At 45.3% G+C, this 21,045-nt stretch overlaps 1 protein-coding gene across 10 annotated transcripts in view; it reads left to right on the top strand.

Annotated features, from left to right (window-relative positions):
• The window catches only part of ATF1 (activating transcription factor 1), a 935,797-nt gene that overhangs the window by 546,728 nt on the left and 368,024 nt on the right, over window positions 1–21,045 (top strand). For 8 of the 10 annotated variants that reach the window (XM_069653441.1, XM_069653442.1, XM_069653439.1 and 5 more), the window contains one exon: window positions 15,024–15,124. The exons of 1 other annotated variant lie outside the window; for it this stretch is intronic. In XM_069653441.1, coding sequence (XP_069509542.1) covers window positions 15,024–15,124 — 101 coding nt within the window. Of the gene's footprint in view, window positions 1–14,611; window positions 14,760–15,023; window positions 15,125–21,045 lie in introns of those variants that run through there. One more of the 10 variants, XM_069653444.1, reaches the window with a different exon arrangement.

Below are 21,045 nucleotides of genomic sequence, written 5' to 3'. Positions count from 1 at the left end.
GATTTTTGCCCCTACTTTCTCTGGGTATTTCAGGTGCTAAGTGTGTTTTTACCCCGGTAGCATTTCTTGCCACGGATACGCATTTATCTAGTAGACCGAACTGTCAAAAAGAGATTGCAATATTATTCACGGTAACGTGTTCTGTTTCATAACACCGGTCCATTCAAACACAGGGTACTTACCTCGAATAATACTGTACAAAGAGAATTGGTTAGTTGTAGTATATTTAACGTGTGGTTTTTGAATTAATAGAAGTGTCGTGTCTATAACAATTGGTTTAAAAATAAATGTAATTATATTTTTTACCTTGAGTCAGTGTTTGCTTGAGCCACAGTAATTGTGGTCCCTTTGTGTAATCTCTGCTACTGCTCATATACTCTTTAGATAAGCCTGGCTGCTCCGCTACTGCTACCACTATAACCTAGTAGTACAGGCTTGTACCAAAGGTAAAACTTGTACTGCCACCTGTAGTCTTAATTGTGTGTAATGGCCCCTAAGGGCACTGCACAGGATTCTGCCTAACAAACATATAATGATAATACGAATGCAAGATGTCACATATAATATTTGTAAGATCTGGGAATATTTCTTGCTTAATCTAGCCTAATATTCGAGGCTTTCCGTGGTGGCAATCTGCTTAAAAAGGGGTTTCTGTTTCCTTGTGTGTTATCTCATTGACGCTGCTGGGTGATATTCCAAGAATGTGCCTTGGTAATTTATTCTGAAAAATGTGATGCACTGTTCCCAGTAGTTCACTGTCAGAGTACAATAATCTCTTTTGCTCAGTGCAGCTAGAGGTGCTTTCAAAGTAGACCTCCCAAATCTTATATTGAAGGCGGCTTGCATGCTGTTTGAGCAAGCTGTAGACCGTTCATTTTTTTCTTCATGTTACATCTATACGAGGTTGGTAGCAAACCAAGAACCTATGAAATTCTAGTGATTAACAATGTCCAGAGATTAATCTGATATACTTTTTCCATTTAAAAGTTCTGTTCCTACCTGGTGCTATTCTGCAGTATTCAGGAGCAGCAATGGCGTTCATATAGGTTGCATACGGCGGATGTAGGGAATATTCTGTTTTTGCAATTAATCCTGCTCCATCAGTGAAAAAAAGAGGGATTTTTTTCTCATCATTAATTTTTTACACATCTGCTCCAACTTCCTGCATTGCTATGTTAATGCCATTAGTGTATGAAATAAAAACCAAGAGTGCAAGAACCCTGGGCAGAACCCCTCTCTCGAAGTTGAAAGTTGTGCTAGCAGGCTTCAAAATATGCACTTGCTACTAACCATTGGTGGGCCATAATTGACTCTTTAATAGTTATGAATTGTGTGCCCATGTATGTGGAGAACTGACTGGGGCGGAGTACTTGTTATGCCTAACTCGTAGCTTGCAGCTATATTTCCTACCACAAGCATCTTACCTGACCCTTGCTGTAGTTTCTCTGTACTGTTTAAAAAGCTGCCATGGATGACTAGGTTTTACAGAACTGAACAACGTTTGTTCAGAGCTATGGTGCCAAATGCCATACACAAGTCCATAAAGGGCAAGTAGGTTGTTGAGTTTTATCTCCATGCATGCTTTTTGCAAGGAGTAGGTGAAGAATGAGGTATAGACCAGCTGTAGTTATATTGGCTTGATTGTCGTACTAGCACAACAATATTTTGAATTTATCAAGCCAATCTACAGTTTAGTGAATCAATTTGAAGGTACACCCAAAAAGGTTATCAGTCTATACATAAAGGAACCTCTTACTACATTTTCTGAACATAGGGACTTGTAGTGTGCAGAAGGAGGAGACTGGCGCATAGGTTACATAGTGGTTGCTATAAACTTTTATTCACCAAGAAAAGGGGTTTCCGTGCCTCAAATGAATTTCTATTGGATCTGTCAGAATGTCCTTGTAACTTAAAGTGAGTACACGTCGTGTAAAAAAACTCTTTCCTTTACACCAATAACTAAACTAGAAGGTTGCGTCATGTTCTTGGTCCAGAGAATGACTCCCTTTTCCTTGATGATGTAGCACAGTTCTGGTTGCAAGTTCTTAACCAGTAGGACTGACTCCCTTGCCCTGGCCAAAAGTGTTCACCCAAATACTATCAAGTTCCAATTGTCTTCTCCAGGAGGAATGCCTCCCTTGTCTTGGTTACAATGTCCTAAAAAATTATACTCCACTGTTCCAACACTTGTTATCTGAAAGCTCACCCTTCCCCTGGTTGAAGACTTTGTGGCCGGTTTCCCTTTTAGCAAAGAGAACGTCTCCCTCTTGGCTTTGGCTTTTCACTAGCCTGGTGGATTGACTCCCTTCTCCTAGTATATTGGACTTCATAGTCCCCTATGCCCAGGGGGAATGAATCCCTTCCCCTGGTCTCTTGGATTCACCTATAGAATTCTCAGCAACACAGTTCACATACAACTAGGGTCCCCAGACCCAGCCTTTGTCATGACCACTGTGAGGGGGCACAAGTTGTGCCACAAGCAGGCTCCCACCAGAATCCTGAGGGCCTTAAAACCACTGCAAAAGGGCTCCTGGAGCCAGTCCTGGCACCTTTGGCACCAGGCTCGTATGTAGGAAGGAAGGGCTGTTCAAACTAGGTCCAATTTATGTACATGGGCCTTTAAATCAAACATGGAAGCACCCACAGAGTCTAGTTCTAAGAACCAAGCCATGCTGTCTAGTGTTTTGGGTGTGGCAGGCCTGGAACTACTTTCCCTGGTACTACTTTACCTGGGCTATATAAACCACACCCTGACTGCAGAACACGCTTCGAGTTATTCTGCAACCCGCAGCGTGACGCTCACTGTGTCCAGCTCCTGGTCTTCAGCATCGTCCTGTAATCCTACAAGAACAAGATTATTCTGTGTTACCTGAGAAAACACCATCCAGCACTCAGCATCTCAACTGGGCTGCAATCTGTGGAAACCGAGAGAAGAAGAAACATCACTCACCTGTGAGTACTAGCTTAAGGACTTCCGGCGAACCGCTACCGCAGCTGCTGTTCGAACATTACGACCTGCAATAACGAGAAATGGAAAAACAATATTAGAACGCATGCTTCCAAAACATCGAATTCCATCAGTCTTACCTGAATTCCATCGTGCTACGCCACGCTTCCATCCAGAGCACCACAGCAACATCTGCAAAGGAAAAGAGACATATTCAGGTTTGCTTTCAATATTAAACAACCGCACAGTGCTGTGATTACCTTAACGGATTCTGGGGGCCTGTTTTTCATCGCGCTCTCATCCACTCACAGCACCACAGCGGCCTGTGAGGAGAAGAAGAAAACACAGGTTAGCTTTAAAAGACAATAAAGGCGCTGCGCTTCACGCTTTCTCTTACCTAGAAAACGTGCCTTTCCATCCAGCACGTCAGCATCAAGACCTTCCCACCTGAAAAGGAGATGGACATTAGCGAACTTCCCACCATAAACAGAACAAAGACTTAAAATTAACAAACCTACCTGCCTACCAGCAGATTCGGGGTCACAGCAGGCCTGGGCGCAAGGAAGGCGAACTGCACCAGTGAAGCAACTCGGGCAGCTCGCCAACAAACGTCAAGCGCCCCTGCACAAGAAACGCAGGATGGATAGGTCACCCTACAAATAACTAAGGTGAGAAAAGTACCCAGTGGGAAGGGAATCGGTCAGAGGGAGGTGGGAGATTCACTCATTAGAGACAGTTATCACAAATCCTCCCTTCTGCAATTGCAGATTTATTATTCAGCACTGGGCAACTACGCATCCAGGGTTCCAGATCTCGGAGCATTCCAGACACCCCCGGGGATATCAGGTAAGCGTAACAGTCTTATCCACTTCTTGAGTTTGGCCCACTTGGTTCACTCTCCTGCCAAGTGCGGCCATGAGGAAGATGACTTGTATCTGCGCTGATGATTTGGTAGACTTGGTTCACTGTCCTGCCAAGTACTGTCACAGGGAAGATGACTTGCCTCTATGTAACTGTTAGGGACCCAGACCCTTCTTCTCTGCTTGTTGGGGTTTCCTCCTCCCCTGTTATGTATTGTGTGCCACCTTAGCACCTTTCTGGAACTCCGGTGAGCCTGTAGCCGACTGTTTACTACTAGGCTGTGAAGGAGCTGCCTCTGCCTGCCTGGTGACTGTCCCTGTGCCCCTTCCAGCTTCCACATACCACCTGTTACCTTGCTTCAGGACGCCGTACCATGCCAGGGCTTCCTGGGGCTGTGCTCCGCCTCTCTGCTTCACTGGGCTCTCGTCAGCGCTGTCTGTGGTCGTTGCCATCTCCTATTCTCGAGCTGCTCAGTTTCCCTTCTGAGCGGTTGATGCTGCTCTGCTCTTGCAAAGCCCTCCAGGAAGTCTTCCGGCTCCTCGCTTGGTCCTCCGTTCCATGTCGGCTCCTGGACAGGAGTCAGATCTCCCGCACTGAAGATCCTTGCCATCTGATGGCTCCTTTGACTGGATTCCACCACTACATCTGTCCTCCTTTTGGGTTTTATTTCCAGATCCTCAATTGCTGTTTGTTAACCACAAGAACGCTCCCTTTTAGTACTTGTCGTGATCCTTCATGACTCCGTACTGCCTCCTCATCTCAGTACTAGTACTACCAGTCCCATGTGGGTAGTTTGTACACTTATTCATCCCAGTCGTTATGTCACTGATGCACATTTACATGGGGCGACTGGGAATGGTACTGGGGTGTACAACATGTGTAGGGTTATATAAGGAAGGCATGCTATCAAACAGTAAGACAGACCAAGTGATTGCAGTTCAAGGGTGTTCGTTTAACTTCAAGTGGGTTTGAAAAACGCACATCTAATCCTAAATCTAAAGATGGGAGCAAGCTACGACCATCAAATAACGCAGTCCTAGATCAGTCTGTCAAAATAAAAGGGGCCTATACTAATAAACCTATTGCCAATCCTTACTTCTAAATACAAATGGTATGGAAAAAATGTTATGCAAAAGAAAGTTTCAAGAAATGTCAGGATATTCAAGCTGTTTGCTTCCCTTTCCCATGTTTACAGCACGGGACAAGGCGGCACACTCAAGGCTAGCACAATCTAGCTTCTCTAGCACTAGGATGCAGTTCAAAACTCAACATCAGGGCCTCTGTGCCAAAGTCTCTGTCATTCAAAGTCTCTTATTTCCGAGGGCCTGATGCAACATGACAAAACATTAAAGTTCCTTTCTTCTCAGGATTTTCACTTGTACACCTTCTTGGGTGATTTATCATTCACCCCGGGTCCCCCTCTGCCGGGCTCAGACCCACTTTAACACAAAACCTTCATTCGGTCTCCATCTGCCGGGCTCGGACCAAATTCATGTACTTTTTCAAACTTTCTCTACTTCAACAAAATTGAAGACTTTCGACTTTGCAAAGGATTTTGCTTGACCCGTCGCGGGACCACTTAGATTCTCGTTTATTTGTTCTCTTTCAATAGGTCTCCCTCCGTCGGACTCGGACCAAATGTATCTAATTTTGTCACTTCTCAGCTGGATACCTTATAGAGACCTTCGATTGAGCTCCCACGCGGTGCCAGACCATTCTGTCAAAGGTATTGTAGATTTGTTAGTTCAATCACTCATTGACAGTTCAACTTCACTTACGTCTCTTATCACATGCGTTTTAACAATGTTCCGTCCAGCGCTTGCCATACAATGTTGCTGCTTGCAACCTTGGCTTCAACACAGATCGGTGTTGTATTGGTCTCCCCAACTCACTGGCTGTGACTTCACTGAAGCTGCTTTGTTCTTGGAGCCAGGGTCGGTACCATAGTGGCTGGTGATTCTCCCCGCCATGATTGACGCTGGAGGGCCCCGGGTATCTCCGACATACAATGCAGGATTCTTCATCCTGGTTGCCTGTTCTTATGCTTTCTGTTCTGGAGTCCCTGGAAAGGAGTGGTTCCGTGTTGAAAAGGTCAAGGGAATTTCCCTCCTTGTGATCCTCTTTGGTTTTGTCTTTCTTCGCAGCTGCCCGCAGAGAGCGTTGCCCCAAGGATGTGAGATTTGCCCTAGTTAGGGGAGATTTGAATGTTACAAGTCTTGGTGGGCAGTCAAAGTCTATGTTGAGATGCTTACTAATTGTAATTCTACTCCTAGGTTGATGACCAGCCCTCCCATTGCTCCCCAGGACCCACTTAGCCAGACTATGGTCCCAAATGTCCAGCTTAATGATGCCATATGAGTTCTTATCCTTACTTGGCATACTGCGGCATCTCACCATAGATTCCCTAGAGACCAGGTCACAACCTCTACTGGTCCGTAGCCAATCAAGGCATTTATTTAACGGGGCATCCCTTGGCTCTAGCTTGTTCGCTTTCATTTTGGGTACCCCGTAGAGAGATATTGTGGTGCTTCTATGCCCACCTTGGACCGGATAATTTTCTTTACTTGGGCTACGTGCTCTTGTCTCCCCCCTTCTAGGGCGGTCTATGCCCAACTTGCTTGAGGCCAGGCCCACCGGTAGAGAAAATAATGGCTGGAGCTGGGTACCCTGCTGCACTTCTGTGTCTTAGGCTCACTGGGGGAGGTGATGGAGAGTGATCTTCAGGATACCAATGTTTTATGAGCAGTATTCTCTTCACAGTTTATTAGACGCAGAGGCGCCTGTCCCAGAATACAATCCGAATACAATCTGGCATTAAAGTCTTGGCCCCTTAGGAAGAGATCGAGTGGGCAGGGGCTCCTACTGTGAACTCCCTCGCCCCTGGGCCTCTCTTGGTACTATCAGCAATTCCATGATATCTGCCAACTCGGCAAGAACTTAACTACACTTGCACCCCTTGGCTAAGTGGTTATTCTCCTACGATGGATTGGCGATCATGTCTGTGCCATGGTCCGTTATATGTTTTGGTGGTTTAGAAGCCTAGATTGGAGATGGGCGTAGGAAAGAGCTAGCCCCTGAGGTCATGGATGAGAAATGCTCACTCCAGAAGCCGCTATGGGAGCTTGCAGATGGTTTAACTCCATGTACCCCATGGGTCCCTGTATCCCCTAGAGCCACAGAGGATGGAGCAGAGATTGACGGTGAAGATGCAGCAAGGGAGCCCACAACTGGTACAGTGGGCAATCGCAGACCGGGGGGGGTCACAGCAGGACTGGATGACAGGACGTGACAGGCAGCCGGTGCCGGGAACGGGACTGATGCAGCTACCTCTTTCGCTGCCACAGGGTGCAGAGCCTCAGGTGACAAGTTGTGGGTAAACAGATTGGGTGCCAGGATGGATACAGGAGGGGTCACAATGCCGGCTGGGTTTGAGGACAGGAGGGTTATTCTACTAACAGGACCCAAAATGGTAGCCTTGACCATATCAATGGGGATCCCTCCAGTTTTAGTTGTACCAGGTTTGCTTTCATTAAGAGCAAGATTCCCTTCCACATGATCACTGAGGTTCTCAACAGGTGCGTCTGGCATCTCCTTTGGTGCGAGGTCAACGGTAGCAGCCATGATTAGCCCCCCCTGGCTGGCGGTGCCTCCTGCCGACCAAAGTATTGCGCTGGGATTTTTGCACCAGTTGTTCATTGATAGCCAGATGAGTGCAGAAAACAAGTGGGGGGAAAAGGGAGTTTGGTGAGGGCTGACATACCAGGCAAATGCCACCCGTACTTTATCACAACAGTCTTTGGCACAGTTGGCCTCACCTCAGAACTTCAGGTCTTCAGTGAAGGGGAGTCGGAACCGCAGTTCCGACTGAACTTGGACCGCTGCGGTGACGAACACATGCTTCACTGCTGCCGGAGCTGATTGTGGTGCCAGGATGTGTCTTGGTCTTACTCCACTCCCGGCTCTTTGGGGAACACCCCAGCGTGGAGTGAAACACCCCGCAGACTTGTACCCCCTCTCGGATCCCTTCCTCATAGTGCCAGTTCCCTCTTAATTGGAAAGGGCCTACATGCCACGTTGTATTGTTTGTTCATAAATTGTTTGCAATAACAACTAAATATTGCAGACATTTAAAAGAAATCGGTTTTAAAGTGATAAAGGATCCTTTTAGGCAGAGGACAGCAGAGCTGTGATATCCAGGTCAGTGTTAAGTGCACAGCAAGTTTCACAACACCAGACTCTGAGCTTTGTGCAACAGGAAGAGTCCCCCCCCACCCCCTCCTGTTTCTACTGGCTGAGTAAAGTCATGGTTGCAGATCACCTCCTTCTATACAGAATGCTAGTTGAACGGAACCCAGCCCACCTATGAGACGACCTGCAGCATTCAAACTCAGGTTGCCTGTCCAATCGAGAACTGCCAGCTCATGTACAGTCAGACTCCCACAATGTGTGGGATGTGTAATGAGGCTTTCTACAGGCCTTTAACCAACCTCAAGTAGTTCCATTCACCAAGGCTACTTCCAGGGTGTTGGCCAGAGCAAATTTTGGAAGTACATTGCATTCAAATCTAGGCATTTGGTATATTGTGATCTAAAAAACGCATCTCAATGAAACACCAATTCAGTTAGGGGTTCGAGCAAGGGATTCCAAAGGCAAATACATGATTTGTAACCTAATTAGTCAATAGTTGGTGTCCCTAACTCGAAAATTGAATGTCTACGTAGGGATATTGGATAAGCTTCCTCTGACTAGATGGTTAGGAATATAGACTGGAGAGGTGCTGACAGGTATTTCACAGAAGGTGTGCCATTTGTGATGGGGTGGTGGGGGTTTCTATGCTGTCTGTTGCTTCATCTGTCGGGGAACAGGTGGGTGGGTATGCGCATGATATATTAGGTAGGTTCTCTGTATACATAAGAACGCTGCCTCAGTGCCTGCTGCACTGGCTCTGTGGGTAATGGTGGGGCTGCCATAGTGTCTGAGAAGATTTGCAATGCCAAATCATTCCATACCCCTTGCAGGGTTCCCTCCCACTGATGCAGTCCATATCCCATCAAAAGCATGAGCCAATTCTCATGACCTCTTCCTTACACAAACCAGATCAGACCAGTGTATTCAGCAATGTGCACTTGTGAGGCAGCAAGAATAACGCACTCATTTCAGTGACTGGTGCTCCTTCTCTCCACCCCAGCACCTGTGGGAGGCCCACAGTGCCACATCCTAGAAACAGTTTGGCTGTGGTATCCTGGTATCTGGGATGAGGGTGCATACATTTATTGTAAGGGCATAAATCTATCCTATGGGTTAAATGGGGCCACATTTTTAAAACTTATGTCCACATCCTGTGAAAAACTCGAGTTTCACGACTCCGTTCTTGGGGATCCCTTGTTTAGGTGGCATGGGAAGGGCCATTGCTATTGAACAAGCGAGGTGGGATCACCTGGCTAGGGGGTCCTCTGGGGGTGGGTAGGAAACACCGGGACACCGGGACTACCTTTATGGGATACTACAACTCGCCTCTATTCCTAATCGGCCCCACTACTGAGACGTGGAAGGGGAAGACTGAGACGATGAAGATGGCCTCTAGTAACATGTACTGGCCTTGTCCCACTAATAAGGTCAGGCAGGGTCAGTCACAATCACACACACCTGAAACTCATGGACGGCTTTCCAAAATATAAAAGATGGCACACAGAAAGACAGTGAGACTGATGCAGAGGGCCTAGAAGGAAGGCAAGCTGGAGGGCGAGACGGAGGTGCAGCTGATGGAGAGCTCCTGAGAACCAGGCCAGGGAGAACAGGACGGTGAGGCACTGACGGTGCGAGTTGAGGCCAGAGAAAGCGTGGTGAGGGAGCCATGTCTCCTAGAAGCCTGGAGAGTTCAGAGAAGGAAGCCGAGAGGCCGGCTAGTCCCTTTCCTCCATGCACCAGCAAACTGCTTGTTTCCTCCCATGGGCCACAAGGCCACCTGGGATTGTCTGAGTGGCAGGGGGCAAAGCCCTGACCTCGACGAGCTGAAAGCAGAAGGACGCAGGAAGCAATCATTGCTAGTGAGTTGAAAGGAAGGGAGAGCTCGGTTTGTGATGCGTGTGATTGTGGAAAGCTACAGTGTTATACGAAAGGCTACGCATTGAAGGATAAAGACATTGAATTGAAAGCTAGAATGTATTTCATTGGCGAGGGAGCCGCTGAGAAACAAAGTAACAGAGCAGTGCCGTGTGAGAAGCCACATTGTTGAATGCTTCTTGAAAGATAACAGAACAGTGAATAATTAAAGAGAAATGTGTTGAAAGCCATTGAAGGGACGGGCACGAGGGAAAGAGCGTGCAGAGCTCCTGAAAGGCTAATGTGAAACTGACTGGAGATTTATGTGAAATGAGGAACAGAGTGGCGAGGGCCCGTTCTGCGAAACCAAGTGCAAGAGGCATAAGAAACCAACCCTATTGTCAGAGTGGTCACGCAAAGGGGCAAGAATACTGTGCAGTTACAAAGGTCTCTGACAGGTGAACATTGTGAAAGAGAAGTACAAAGGTTGGGGAAGGGAGTTCTCTGCAGACTCTGTGAAGTAGGGCTGTTTAGCAGGAAAGTGTTTAAGCCACGTTTAAGTGTTTGAAGACCGGCAAGGGCAGCCTGTGAAAGTAACCAAGAAGGAACTGTGAAACCGGGTGATAGAAGCCCAAAAGAATCCATTGAAGGGAACTGTGATGCATATTGAACTGACATTGAAATAGGCTAGGGAAGAGAGATTTATGTGAAATCTTTGAACTGTGCATAATTCGACCTTGAAGGAACTCTGTAAGAACCCTGTTGAACTGAACTTGGGGAAGGGAGTGGTGAGCCACTTTCATTGCCGTTCTGACATACTTTTAATACTCTTTATTTTCATACATTTTTCCATGCTTAGTTATTGTGAAACTTGAGGGGAAGTATAGGTTTCTGACTTGGACCATTTTGTTTTACTTTGATGGTAGAGACTATTCCCATTACAGAATTAGGTCTAGTTAGGAGGTCTCCAACCCCCAGTTTAACTTAATAAAGGTGTTGAAACGTGTACCTTTTGTGTGATAACATGCCTGCCTCACAATCTTAAGAGCCCACAAAGGGTTAAGAGTCTGTCACAGGGGATCTAGTGGATGCTTCTGCAATGTAAAAGAAGTTTGTGCCACTATTTTAGTTTCTTCTCTAGTGATTGTTTCATACCACTTGCCAAAATTAAAATCAGTAATACACTCTGCCAGGTATTTATTTTAGCATTCATAGCAGCGCACCAAACCCTCCGGTATCAGGGCGCGAGTTACAGTAAGTGCGAATGACATTTTTCAAAAAATCAGGAAAACGTATACAGATTACAACATACAGGTGGTTCTTAACAACTTAAACTGGAAAAGCCACACCTCATGGTGTGGGGCTACATCGGGTATGAAATGGCGTTTATAATGCGCCATTACACAAGTGTTTTTAGGCATGACCATAATGCAAATAAGACAGTCAGGTAAGATACAAAGTCTGACAAAGCCACGCCTCATGGTGCGGGGAGGGGGCTACATGAGGTATGCAAATCAAGAGAGCCAGTCAGGTAAGATGAAGACGGGCATGAAACAAACTCGGCACTAGACTGCAGGTCAGGTAGGATGCAAACACGTTAGGCAGGCTAGAGTGTCATAATCAAGTTGGTGCCAGGCAGCCTATGTATACAGCGTGAGGCAATATTCCACTCAAATACGGTATCATGCAACATACTTCAACATTATGCAAGGCAAAGGTCACAATTCAGTAGGCAGCAAGATGCAGCTTATGTATCATGCGGCAGCAGTCAGATTAAGTGGGCGCAGAGCGGTTTGCAAATGCAGTATGGGGCAAGAATCATGTAAGGCTCAGGCAGTCTTCATCAAGTGGAGGCGGGTTACATAAGCAACACGGGTCTGGAAGGCATAATACGGTAATGTGCAAAGTATGGTAATGGGAGTGGGGTATTATAAAGCATGTGACGAGCAAGTAAGCGAGGAAAGTATAGGATATGCAAATTAGAGTACAAGCTGGTAATGCAGGCAGCACATGGCCGTCGGGACGCAATTAGGTGGGTTACTTAGCATATGTATATTACAAGCCAGTTTAAGGTACAGCTCAATTGCCAACAAGGCTGAGACAGGTGAGATGAATGCTAAGTAAGTGTACCAGGCAGGTTACCGAAAAGTAGCTAGTCCAGCGTGGTTATGCAGAAATGGTAGGTACAGGCATAGTATGAGTGAAGGCAGGGTATCGGGCAGGTTTGGGAAAGCCATACCAGGGGCATGTGGCTCCTTCGGATACAGAAGCGGGTGAGGAAGTCATAGTAAGTTGTGCGTAACAGGAGTCTTACCTTAAAGGCCATCCTGTGCAGCAATACCGAAGGATGGCCCTCCAAGTCACTGAAAATGTCAAGTTTTGACTGGGTTCAGGGCAAGGGCAAGGCCTCTGGTTGAAGAAAGTGGAACAATGGCAGCGACCAAGCCCAGACAGGGAAGAGACCCCAACTTCAAGAGGGGGCTAAGGAGGGGGTCCAGCGTCGCCTACTGTCTTGGGGTGGTTAGCTGTAAAACAGAATCCGACCTCCAATAGAAAGCAGGCGGAGGCAGCAGCACCGGAGGGCCAGTGTAGGCAGCTGTGGGCTTCAATAATGGTGCAGCCATTTTGAGATGGTAAAATGCATATAATAAGCCCAGCAGGGCTTACCTGGCTCATGGCTCATGGGGAGGAGGAATGGATGGGCGGCCTCAGTTATGGCGGACACTGCAGCAGGATGTTTCCTCCAGACATTAGCCTTCAGAGTTATCCTCATTGAGAAAGTTCTGTTTTGGGGCTCTGTTGACACTTGCTAGAAATTAATTTCATACAACTAAGAAATTCTGACATTTGTAAATGCAGATGGAAACCTATGAGCACTAGATCAAAAAGAGCAGTATGTTTTATGAAGATTAATGGGGTAGTCTAACTCCACATGCTCCCTAGCTAGATGCACCTCTCTTAGAGGGTGGTATGCTCCTCTCAAGACCTTGGCTAAAGCATTTTTCTTGTCTTAATAGGTTTTGATTGCACATTCTTCTAGAGCAGAAGACATTAAAATAATGCTAGTAGCTGCCTTCTTCCTGTTTGTGGTGTTTCTTTTGGGTGTCGGCTACTATCTGGTAACTCTCATTCCCCTTCCTGATTAATGCCATTTTCAGAATACCATTTTGACAGTTGAAGATGAGAGATTCTCATTACAGGCTGGGGTTGCAATTGGTGACAGTAGGCTGAAAGATGCAGGTGTTTCTGCAAGGGGTATCTCAAAATGTCTCGGGACTACGTTTTGTTTCCTAAACCCCTGGGGCTCGCGCCTCCTTGATATGGGGAAGGATCCACGTTACCTGCGTTTGCATGATTTTAAAAGCATCTGCAACTTTGGAATACCTTCGTAAAAATTAAAAATGTACTCTAGAGATTTCTACATGGAAGGATGGTTGGCTGCAGAATAGTGTGGGAAATATCCACACATAGCAGTTGGACCATGATACTCCCTTAAGTGTTTGCACATCCTCCTGCCACCATATGAGGGTGTTTAGCATTTCTTTGCTTTTTTCAGTTTTGTGACGTCGTTGATCAACAAATCCAGTTGACTTTCTTGTAGTTTGCATTTATTTGAACGGAACCAGCCTAGTATATTATAAAACTTAAAATCAATGTGTTGCAAATGTTAATTTCTCATTTTCCCGAGAAAGCTATTTAAGAATGTTCACTTGTGAAAAGGATTGGTTTAAGTCATTGGATGCAGCAATATGTAAAACCAACACAAACTGTTTTTTATTCCTATTCGTGCTTCATTCATGCCCTAAAGATTATCCAGCTGTGTTAATCGAAGTAGACATATGTTCTTTTAGTCTTTCTCCAAATGCAAATGTATCTTATCTGATATTTCAATGCAAATGTATACTGTAATGGAAAAACATTTGGACTACTCCTCAAAATGAATTTCTTTTTCAGTTTCCCACTTAGTTGGCTAAAATGTATCTTGCTCCATTTGGGAAACTATGTTGGTGAAATTCAATCTCCCTCTCATTTTCAATTTGACTGTCCTTTCCTTTTAAATTGTTTGCCATAATTGGAATAATGCTGAAAGGTTTGTAGCTTGCATGGTTGAACTTGTTATATATATTCACAGAATTGAGACATGCTTTACTAAGTCTGCATCTGAAATACATAGATGTATTAAGTGGCTTCCTTTTGTTACTATTTAGCAACTCTTCAAATCTTGTTTTTTTAATGTTTACATTTTCAATTTGACAGATGTTAGTCTGCCAAAACTTCTTTGCACCATTTAATTAGTATTTATTGGCTGTTATATTTTGTCTTGTCTCCCTCAATTTTGATCTTTTGTGTTGTCGTCTTGCTGAATAAGCTTTATCAACTAGTGTATTTCATTTCCTTTTTGTTCGGTTTTTGTCTGATTTTTTTTTTTTTAACTTGCTATATTAAGTTTTCATATTTTTACTACTCTCGATTTTCAGATCAACCTTAATACTGATGTTTACTTTTAAATCTATTTTTAAATCGTATTAAGTTATGCATCACATTATTTATTGTTCATTGTTAAAATCATAAGACCTGTATCAAATTAAGATTGTTAATCTGTACAGTAAATAAAGTAGCAGCGAATCACATTTTTAGCCATACTGTGCGTTTAGCCTGTGGCAGCTGTGGATATGACCTCACAAACAATTTTAACCCTAGTCTTGTAGTCATTATGATGTCATCAGAAGGCTTTAGTGGAAACATGACCCATGTGCCAGGACTGTAAATCTGCTATTGGTAATTCTTTCGTCTTGCTTTGCTTTCAAACATCTGTAACTTTAGAACTTGCCTGTATCCAGTCTAACTGAATGGCGCCATATTTTGTGAAGAAGACACTTTTGGATTTGTTTAGTTTCTTGCAAAGCTGGTTGGTCCTGCACATTTTCTCTTTGTGGTAATTTTTTTGCCGGTGAATGAAATTGAAAGTAATGAATGTTGTGGGAATAACCACAGTTCAAACAATTCTAGCAGACTGTCTTTCAGACAACATAATTAGTAAAATATTTTAAACTGATCATGTATAAAGAAATGCCCAATGTAGTGCTATCCATAGCGGTTGTTTGTTTTAATACATTTTTTTAAACCTGAAATGTCATTGATGGTTTAAAAGCAGAATGGATATGCTTTGTAGGTCGCTTCTTTATCAGAGACTGAAGAGTCCCAAGATTCGTCTGACAGTTTAGACTCTTCAAAGAAGCCACGGGGAAGCTTAGCTCGACGTCCATCATACAGGTGAGACACATAAGAGGAAATTGTGGGACATTTCAATTAATAGTTATTATGGGGCGAGAACTTTGCTTGACTACCTAGTGTTTATTCAGAAAATGGTTCCTTGTACACAAATATTAAAGATTAAATTATGAATGTATAAACAAGTAACAGATAATCTCCATTACTATGCAATTATATTAAAACAGCGGAATCTTGTTTGACTCGTATAACAGAAAAAGAAGCTACTTTGTGGAATGTACTGTAAAATTCCATGCTGTGGTATTGGGTGTTACAGAGTGACTTCTGGTGATTGCATGCTCTTTTGTTGCTTTGGTTTCTGTAAGGGGAGGTGGTGGGTTTTGGGAAAAGGTGACCTTTTAGTTCAGTGGCAATGCAAAGCAGACCAGAGGGATTGTGCTCCACTTCAAAGGTCTAAGAAATGTGGATTTCAAGGTGCTGCCCCAAGATATCCTTGCCTGTGTGAGTCGAGGCATTGGCAGTTTTAAATTGTTGATTAGCGTGTAGGTCTGGAGAAGATGAGGGTGCAGTGAGTATGTGCACATTTAATATATTTTAACAGTTCAGTGGTATGTGGCAAGTGCTGGGTGCTAGTGTAGAGGCATGTGTGACACGATATGAAGATGAGAAGTAGTTTTTAGTCAACAAAACAGTCTGTTGCAGTGTGTTGCAAACCTAGCAGGACAACTCGGTCATACAATTTCACAAATATTGCATAACGTTTCAAACATTTCATGCCATGTCATAACAAGACATTGTATTTGTTACCGCCCTTCCACACTAGGGGGGGGGAACAAGGTTTTAGGTCATTGTCAAGGGTCTCTAGGTAATCTTGGTTGAGGGATTCTGACCTAGGGTCATTTGGTCCTGCTCAATCCTGAATAGGAAAGCATCTGTCTTCAAACCTGCACCTCCAGCAGTGTGGCTCAGGCAGAGATAATTGTTTGATCCTGGTGGACTCAACGTCCATGGCTCAGGGTGTCTACTGGTGACCCTGATCTGCAGGTCATTTCAAGGGGTAAATGCAGGAATACAGTAGGAAATCAGCCACAACATACTTCAGGCGACCAATGCTGGTCTGTTTGAGGATAGAGCCCTATGGAGGCTGAGGGGTGTGGGGGGGGTTGGCCGGGGTGGTGGGCTACTTAAGCTTGTCCCTGGATTAGTTATTTTTCAGGAGACCTTGGACGTGGCCCAACTGAAGCACTGCACCTACAGGCATTCGAGAGCTGCCTTTTAATGGTGGTGAGGCTTTTCCCTCCCACTATAGAGGTTGCCACTGCTCTCATGCTGAGCCTTCCCTGTTAACAAGGCTGACTGCTAGTACTCTGAATAACAATGCAATCTTGTGCCTGCATGGACAGTGCGCTAGAGGATGCCATAAGACATGGCACCATCCCACATTGGTGCCTACAGATCCTCAGCCTTTGCAGGCACAATGTGGTGCTTGAGTTCCTGGCCCAAAGTGTATAGGGGTCGCCTATTTTGATGCTGTCTTCCTCCTTCTAGGCACCACTTGGAGGCGGGACTCAATGGAAATTTGATAATCACTTATCCTACCTTTTTGCTATTTCCATGTTGGAAAGGATGCCGAAGCAATGAGCTGAGCCAAGGGCTTGGATTGAAGGAAGGTTACATTTACGATAGAAAAAATAGTGTTTGTGTGCATTCCCTATCTTTTATGTGTCTGTAGCTGTGTGGGTGGGAGGCATTGTTGTGAGTAATGGGGCAGTTTGGGGGCTAGTGAGAACAACATGGAGTCATATTTGTGCAGAACTGAAAGCAACGTGGGAACAGAACATGCAACTGAAAGCTTTATTGGGGTTTTGCGAAAGAGCTCCGCAGTGTGAGCCACAATGTGGAAGAACTGGGTACCAGGCCACTTGGGGCAGAACTGGGCCTTGGCCTTTACCGGTCAATCTGAGGAGAAAGCTAGGCGTTTTCCTAGACACTTCTCTCTTTAAATCCACAGATTGGTGCTGTGACCAGAACTTGTTTTTTCTTATCTCGTAGATATTCAAAGGTCTTTGGTTCTCTTTTCGCATAAAATTCAGTTTGGTGTGTAACGTGGTACATTTGGTGCTTGCCAAAGGTTCTCTTCATCGGCTTTTACTAGTGCGGAATATGGCAGACAGGAGCATTCTAAGATTAGGTAGTAGATTGCACATTTCTCCAGCACTTCGCTCCCTAAATTGGTTGCCAGCTGCAAAACCTAGCCAATCACTCGGGCCAGGTTTGAAATCCATGAACGGGCTAGTAATCTTAAACCATCAACTAACGTTCTGTTGAATATTCCTAAATTTAGATCTCGGAGAAGGAGACAACTCTCCTTGGTTAAATCTGCAACTTTGTGTAACTTTTTGCTTCCTGAAAGTGGGTCATCAATAGGCTTTCCAGCCAAACTCAAAACATTTCTGTTTCCCCACTGATCATCTTATTTTTAACCGGGAGGATTGATGCTATTTTGCCCTTGCGCCAATACTCTTTTAGGGTGGTTGTGCACTTTATAAAACCTGTACCATACCATAGCCAACTTTAAATTGCTGCGGTTCTTGTGAAGTGAGGGCCACCTGGGTCAGTAAGAGCCAGGTGGGGTAGAATTTAGGCAGGGAGAGCGGCATATGGGAACACTGGGGCAATAAGCTTGAGCATTTGTTAAACAGTGGCAATACTACATATTTTGTTGACAGACCTTATAATTTCCTTGGGTCACAAACCGTATGAAAGAAGGGCATGTATCGTTCGAGAATGGCATAATGTGAATATGTTTTATAATAGAATGTACATTTTAATTACATTTTTGTGAAGTTCATTTTCAACAAAACAATAAATATCAGATAAAAAGTAAACAATAATTTAAAAAAAATATTTCCTTTCAGGACAGGCAGCATAAGAGAAGGTCAGCACTGACCTATACTGTTGAAAAAGGCCTCCTGATTTTCTGTGGGCACAAGCAGCATGAATCTGTTAATGTCTACTCTGTGACCTAGTATATCAATTGTATTTCATGTGTCCCCCCAACCCCACAGAACCAATTGTAAATTCAGTGGCTTTTTACTGTTTGTTTCTGAAATTTGGGCAGTAAAATTGTAAAATTCACCAATGTAAACCAGTATTTTAAACAATATATTAGGTGTGTATAACTCCTGTGAAGGCACCATGAAGAAAGACACAGCAACGGTTTCAAAGTTCAAAATAAAAGGCTTTATTAACTCAAATGTCAGGAGGGTTGAAGACCTAACTTTCTCTATGATGAGGCTGAACACAACAAAGGACAGAGTCTGAAAGGTCAACCTACAGGTGTCTGTGTCCAAACCCTATCCTTTCCCTCACAACTAAAGCTAAACATTGTGTAGGGATGTAAATAACAAAAGTAATGGTGATAAAACAAAAGTTCTGAGCTTCTTCCAGCTCTTAGCTCCCTTTTTCAACTTCCCTTTCGCAAGTTCAAGAAAGTTCCACAAGAGTCTCTTGACTACCCTTCTTAAGGTCAAAACAGTTGAACAAATCCTTGGTTTTCTTCCCCAAGTTCAAGACAACACAGTTTCACCGAAAAGAAGCTTGTGGATTCCATGCTCCAGACAACAGCAAAGTTCAAGTCTCAGGATTCCCTTCCCCAAGACTTCAACTTACCAACCTCTGCTTGGCCTCCATCTCTGTGTTCAAAACAAGGTAATCTTTCCTTCTGGATAAGCTCAAAACTTTCAACTTATGCTTTTCTGGTTTGCTTAAACAAGGTTTTTGGTTTCCACAGTTGGGGGTACCCTGGTCTAGGCGCAGTTGTCAGACCACGCGTTCGACCCATCACAGGTTGCGCAACCAGGAACCCTGGACCTTTTTACACAGGTTCTTCTACTTTTGTTACTTGGCCTATTTTTGTCGGTCTCTGGGCTTTGCCACACTGTATTTTTAATTCTAAGATTTCACTTAGTGGTTGTTTCCCTCCTTCACCACCTTGCCGTTATGCTCTCTTGCAATCTTCTATTTGTCCTTTCTAGCCTCTTACTTGGCTTTCAAAAAACATTAGTTGTATTTCATATACATTTCTCATATGTTATCACTTCACTTACAAAAGTTTCATTCAGTTCGGTATACTAAACTGTTCTGCTTGGTTTCACCCAACCCGTGGCTTCAGGTTCGTTTCATCAATGTATTATTTTTTAAATAATTTTTTAATATTTTCCAACATGACAACCGTACAGCACAATAAAACCATCGTACATATTAACTCGTCTGTACAGTTTCGGGTTGTATTTGCTCCCTCCTAACTCCCCCAGCCTACAGAACCCTTCATTTGAAGGGATTGTGTCCTCCGACGTATTCTACATCTATGACGGTAATCACCACAGCTGTGCTGCTTGGGAAAGTTTTCTGCGTCCTGCGTCGTCGACACGCCCCTTCGAGGACCTCCTTTGACGACTGATGTCACCCAATGTTATATGTAGGACGCATGACGCCCGTAGCCTCAGTTCCGTTTTTTCTGCGAACATGTTCGCTTTGGAATCTCGGCGCGCCTCGGTTCGTCTACCTGTTGAATCAGTTCTTCGTTCTTGGTTTGTTGTTCGAATTAGGTCTTCTACCCCGAGGTCAGACTTCAACAAGTGCCGTGGCTGCGGTTCCATGATGTCACTTACAGACCCGCACGACGTCTGCCTGTGGTTCCTTGGCGAGGACCACGCTTCCGTTGACTGCGACGAATGCCAGTCTTTAACGTCGAAGGCCTTGCGGGAGCGAAAGAAGAAACTTTCTGTAGGTAGGGTTTCCAAACCCTGTAAATCAAAATCTACTGGGCTTTTGACCGACGTTTCGAGGGGCGACTCTCTGCTTCGGCGTAAGTCCAGGGGATCTCGGTCCCGGAGTGGTTCCTGCCATTCCTCTGCCTCTTCCAGGCACTCGCGGTAGTGCTGTCACCGGTCGCCTTCCTCTTCCGAGGACTCCGCCAGACGGCGGGTAGCTTGTCCCAACAAGCATTCATCTCCAGCGGAATGGGACGCATTTCGTAAGGAGATGATGGCGATTTTTGAATCGCAGGGCTCCGTTCCGTCAGCGCCTTCGACAGAAGCCGGCAAGGAACGCGCTAGGGCCACCGCTCGCACGCCTTTGGGCTCGGCCGGTTTGCGCGATCATTGGGGGCCGTCGAGGTCCCGATCGGACAAGGTGGATCGCTCTAGCCGTGCCCACTCCAGGTCCCGGTCCTCGACACCCTCGAGACTGTTGGAGCCTGTGATGCCTTCTAAAAAGGCATCGACGCCATTGGCGCCAAGGGACTCTCTTGAGGCTCCGCCTCCGAGGAAGTCATAAACGCCACCGGCGCAGAGGCCGTCGAAGGACACACTCGGTGCTCCGGCCTCGAAGCCGTTGTCGGCGCCTCTTTCGACGCTGATTCCGTCGACGCCCTCAACGCCTTTTGTGGTGGCTTTATCGGAGGTGCCCCAGAGACGGGTGGAAACCCAGAGGAAGGCCCTGAATAAGTCAGTGAGGCCTGTGTTTGAGCCTTTTTCTGTACCCTCATCCAGGGATTTATTCCAGCCTTTGGATTACATCCCTGAGGTGGATGAAGGGTCCGATGTGGAGGGCTTTGTTCCTCCCGAGGTTCCTGATGACCTGTTGTCTGGTCATAGCCAATTGGAAGACCTTCGTCAATCTTTACATGACCCAAGTGGTCTTGATACCTCTCCGGAGGTTGTTTGGCAGGCCTGAGCCTGGCACGCATGCTGACTCCTCATACAGGCACCTCATGTAGAGGGTGACGGAGTATCTGGGGTGGTCTGTTACACCTGTGGATTTTCTGCAGGATGACCTGACAGATATCCTTGCTCAAGGTCTACCCACTGACCCGGTGTTGCCATTTCATATGGCTTTACAAAGAAGGGTGGCGGCGGCTTGGACTGCTCCGGGGAGTCTCCCGGCAGTGAACAAGTCTT

This window comes from Ambystoma mexicanum, chromosome 3q, assembly GCF_040938575.1.
Source record: "Ambystoma mexicanum isolate Mex_15411 chromosome 3q, UKY_AmexF1_1, whole genome shotgun sequence".
In the NCBI taxonomy this organism is placed as follows: domain Eukaryota; kingdom Metazoa; phylum Chordata; class Amphibia; order Caudata; family Ambystomatidae; genus Ambystoma; species Ambystoma mexicanum.
This window is presented reverse-complemented; position numbering and strand designations above follow the sequence as displayed.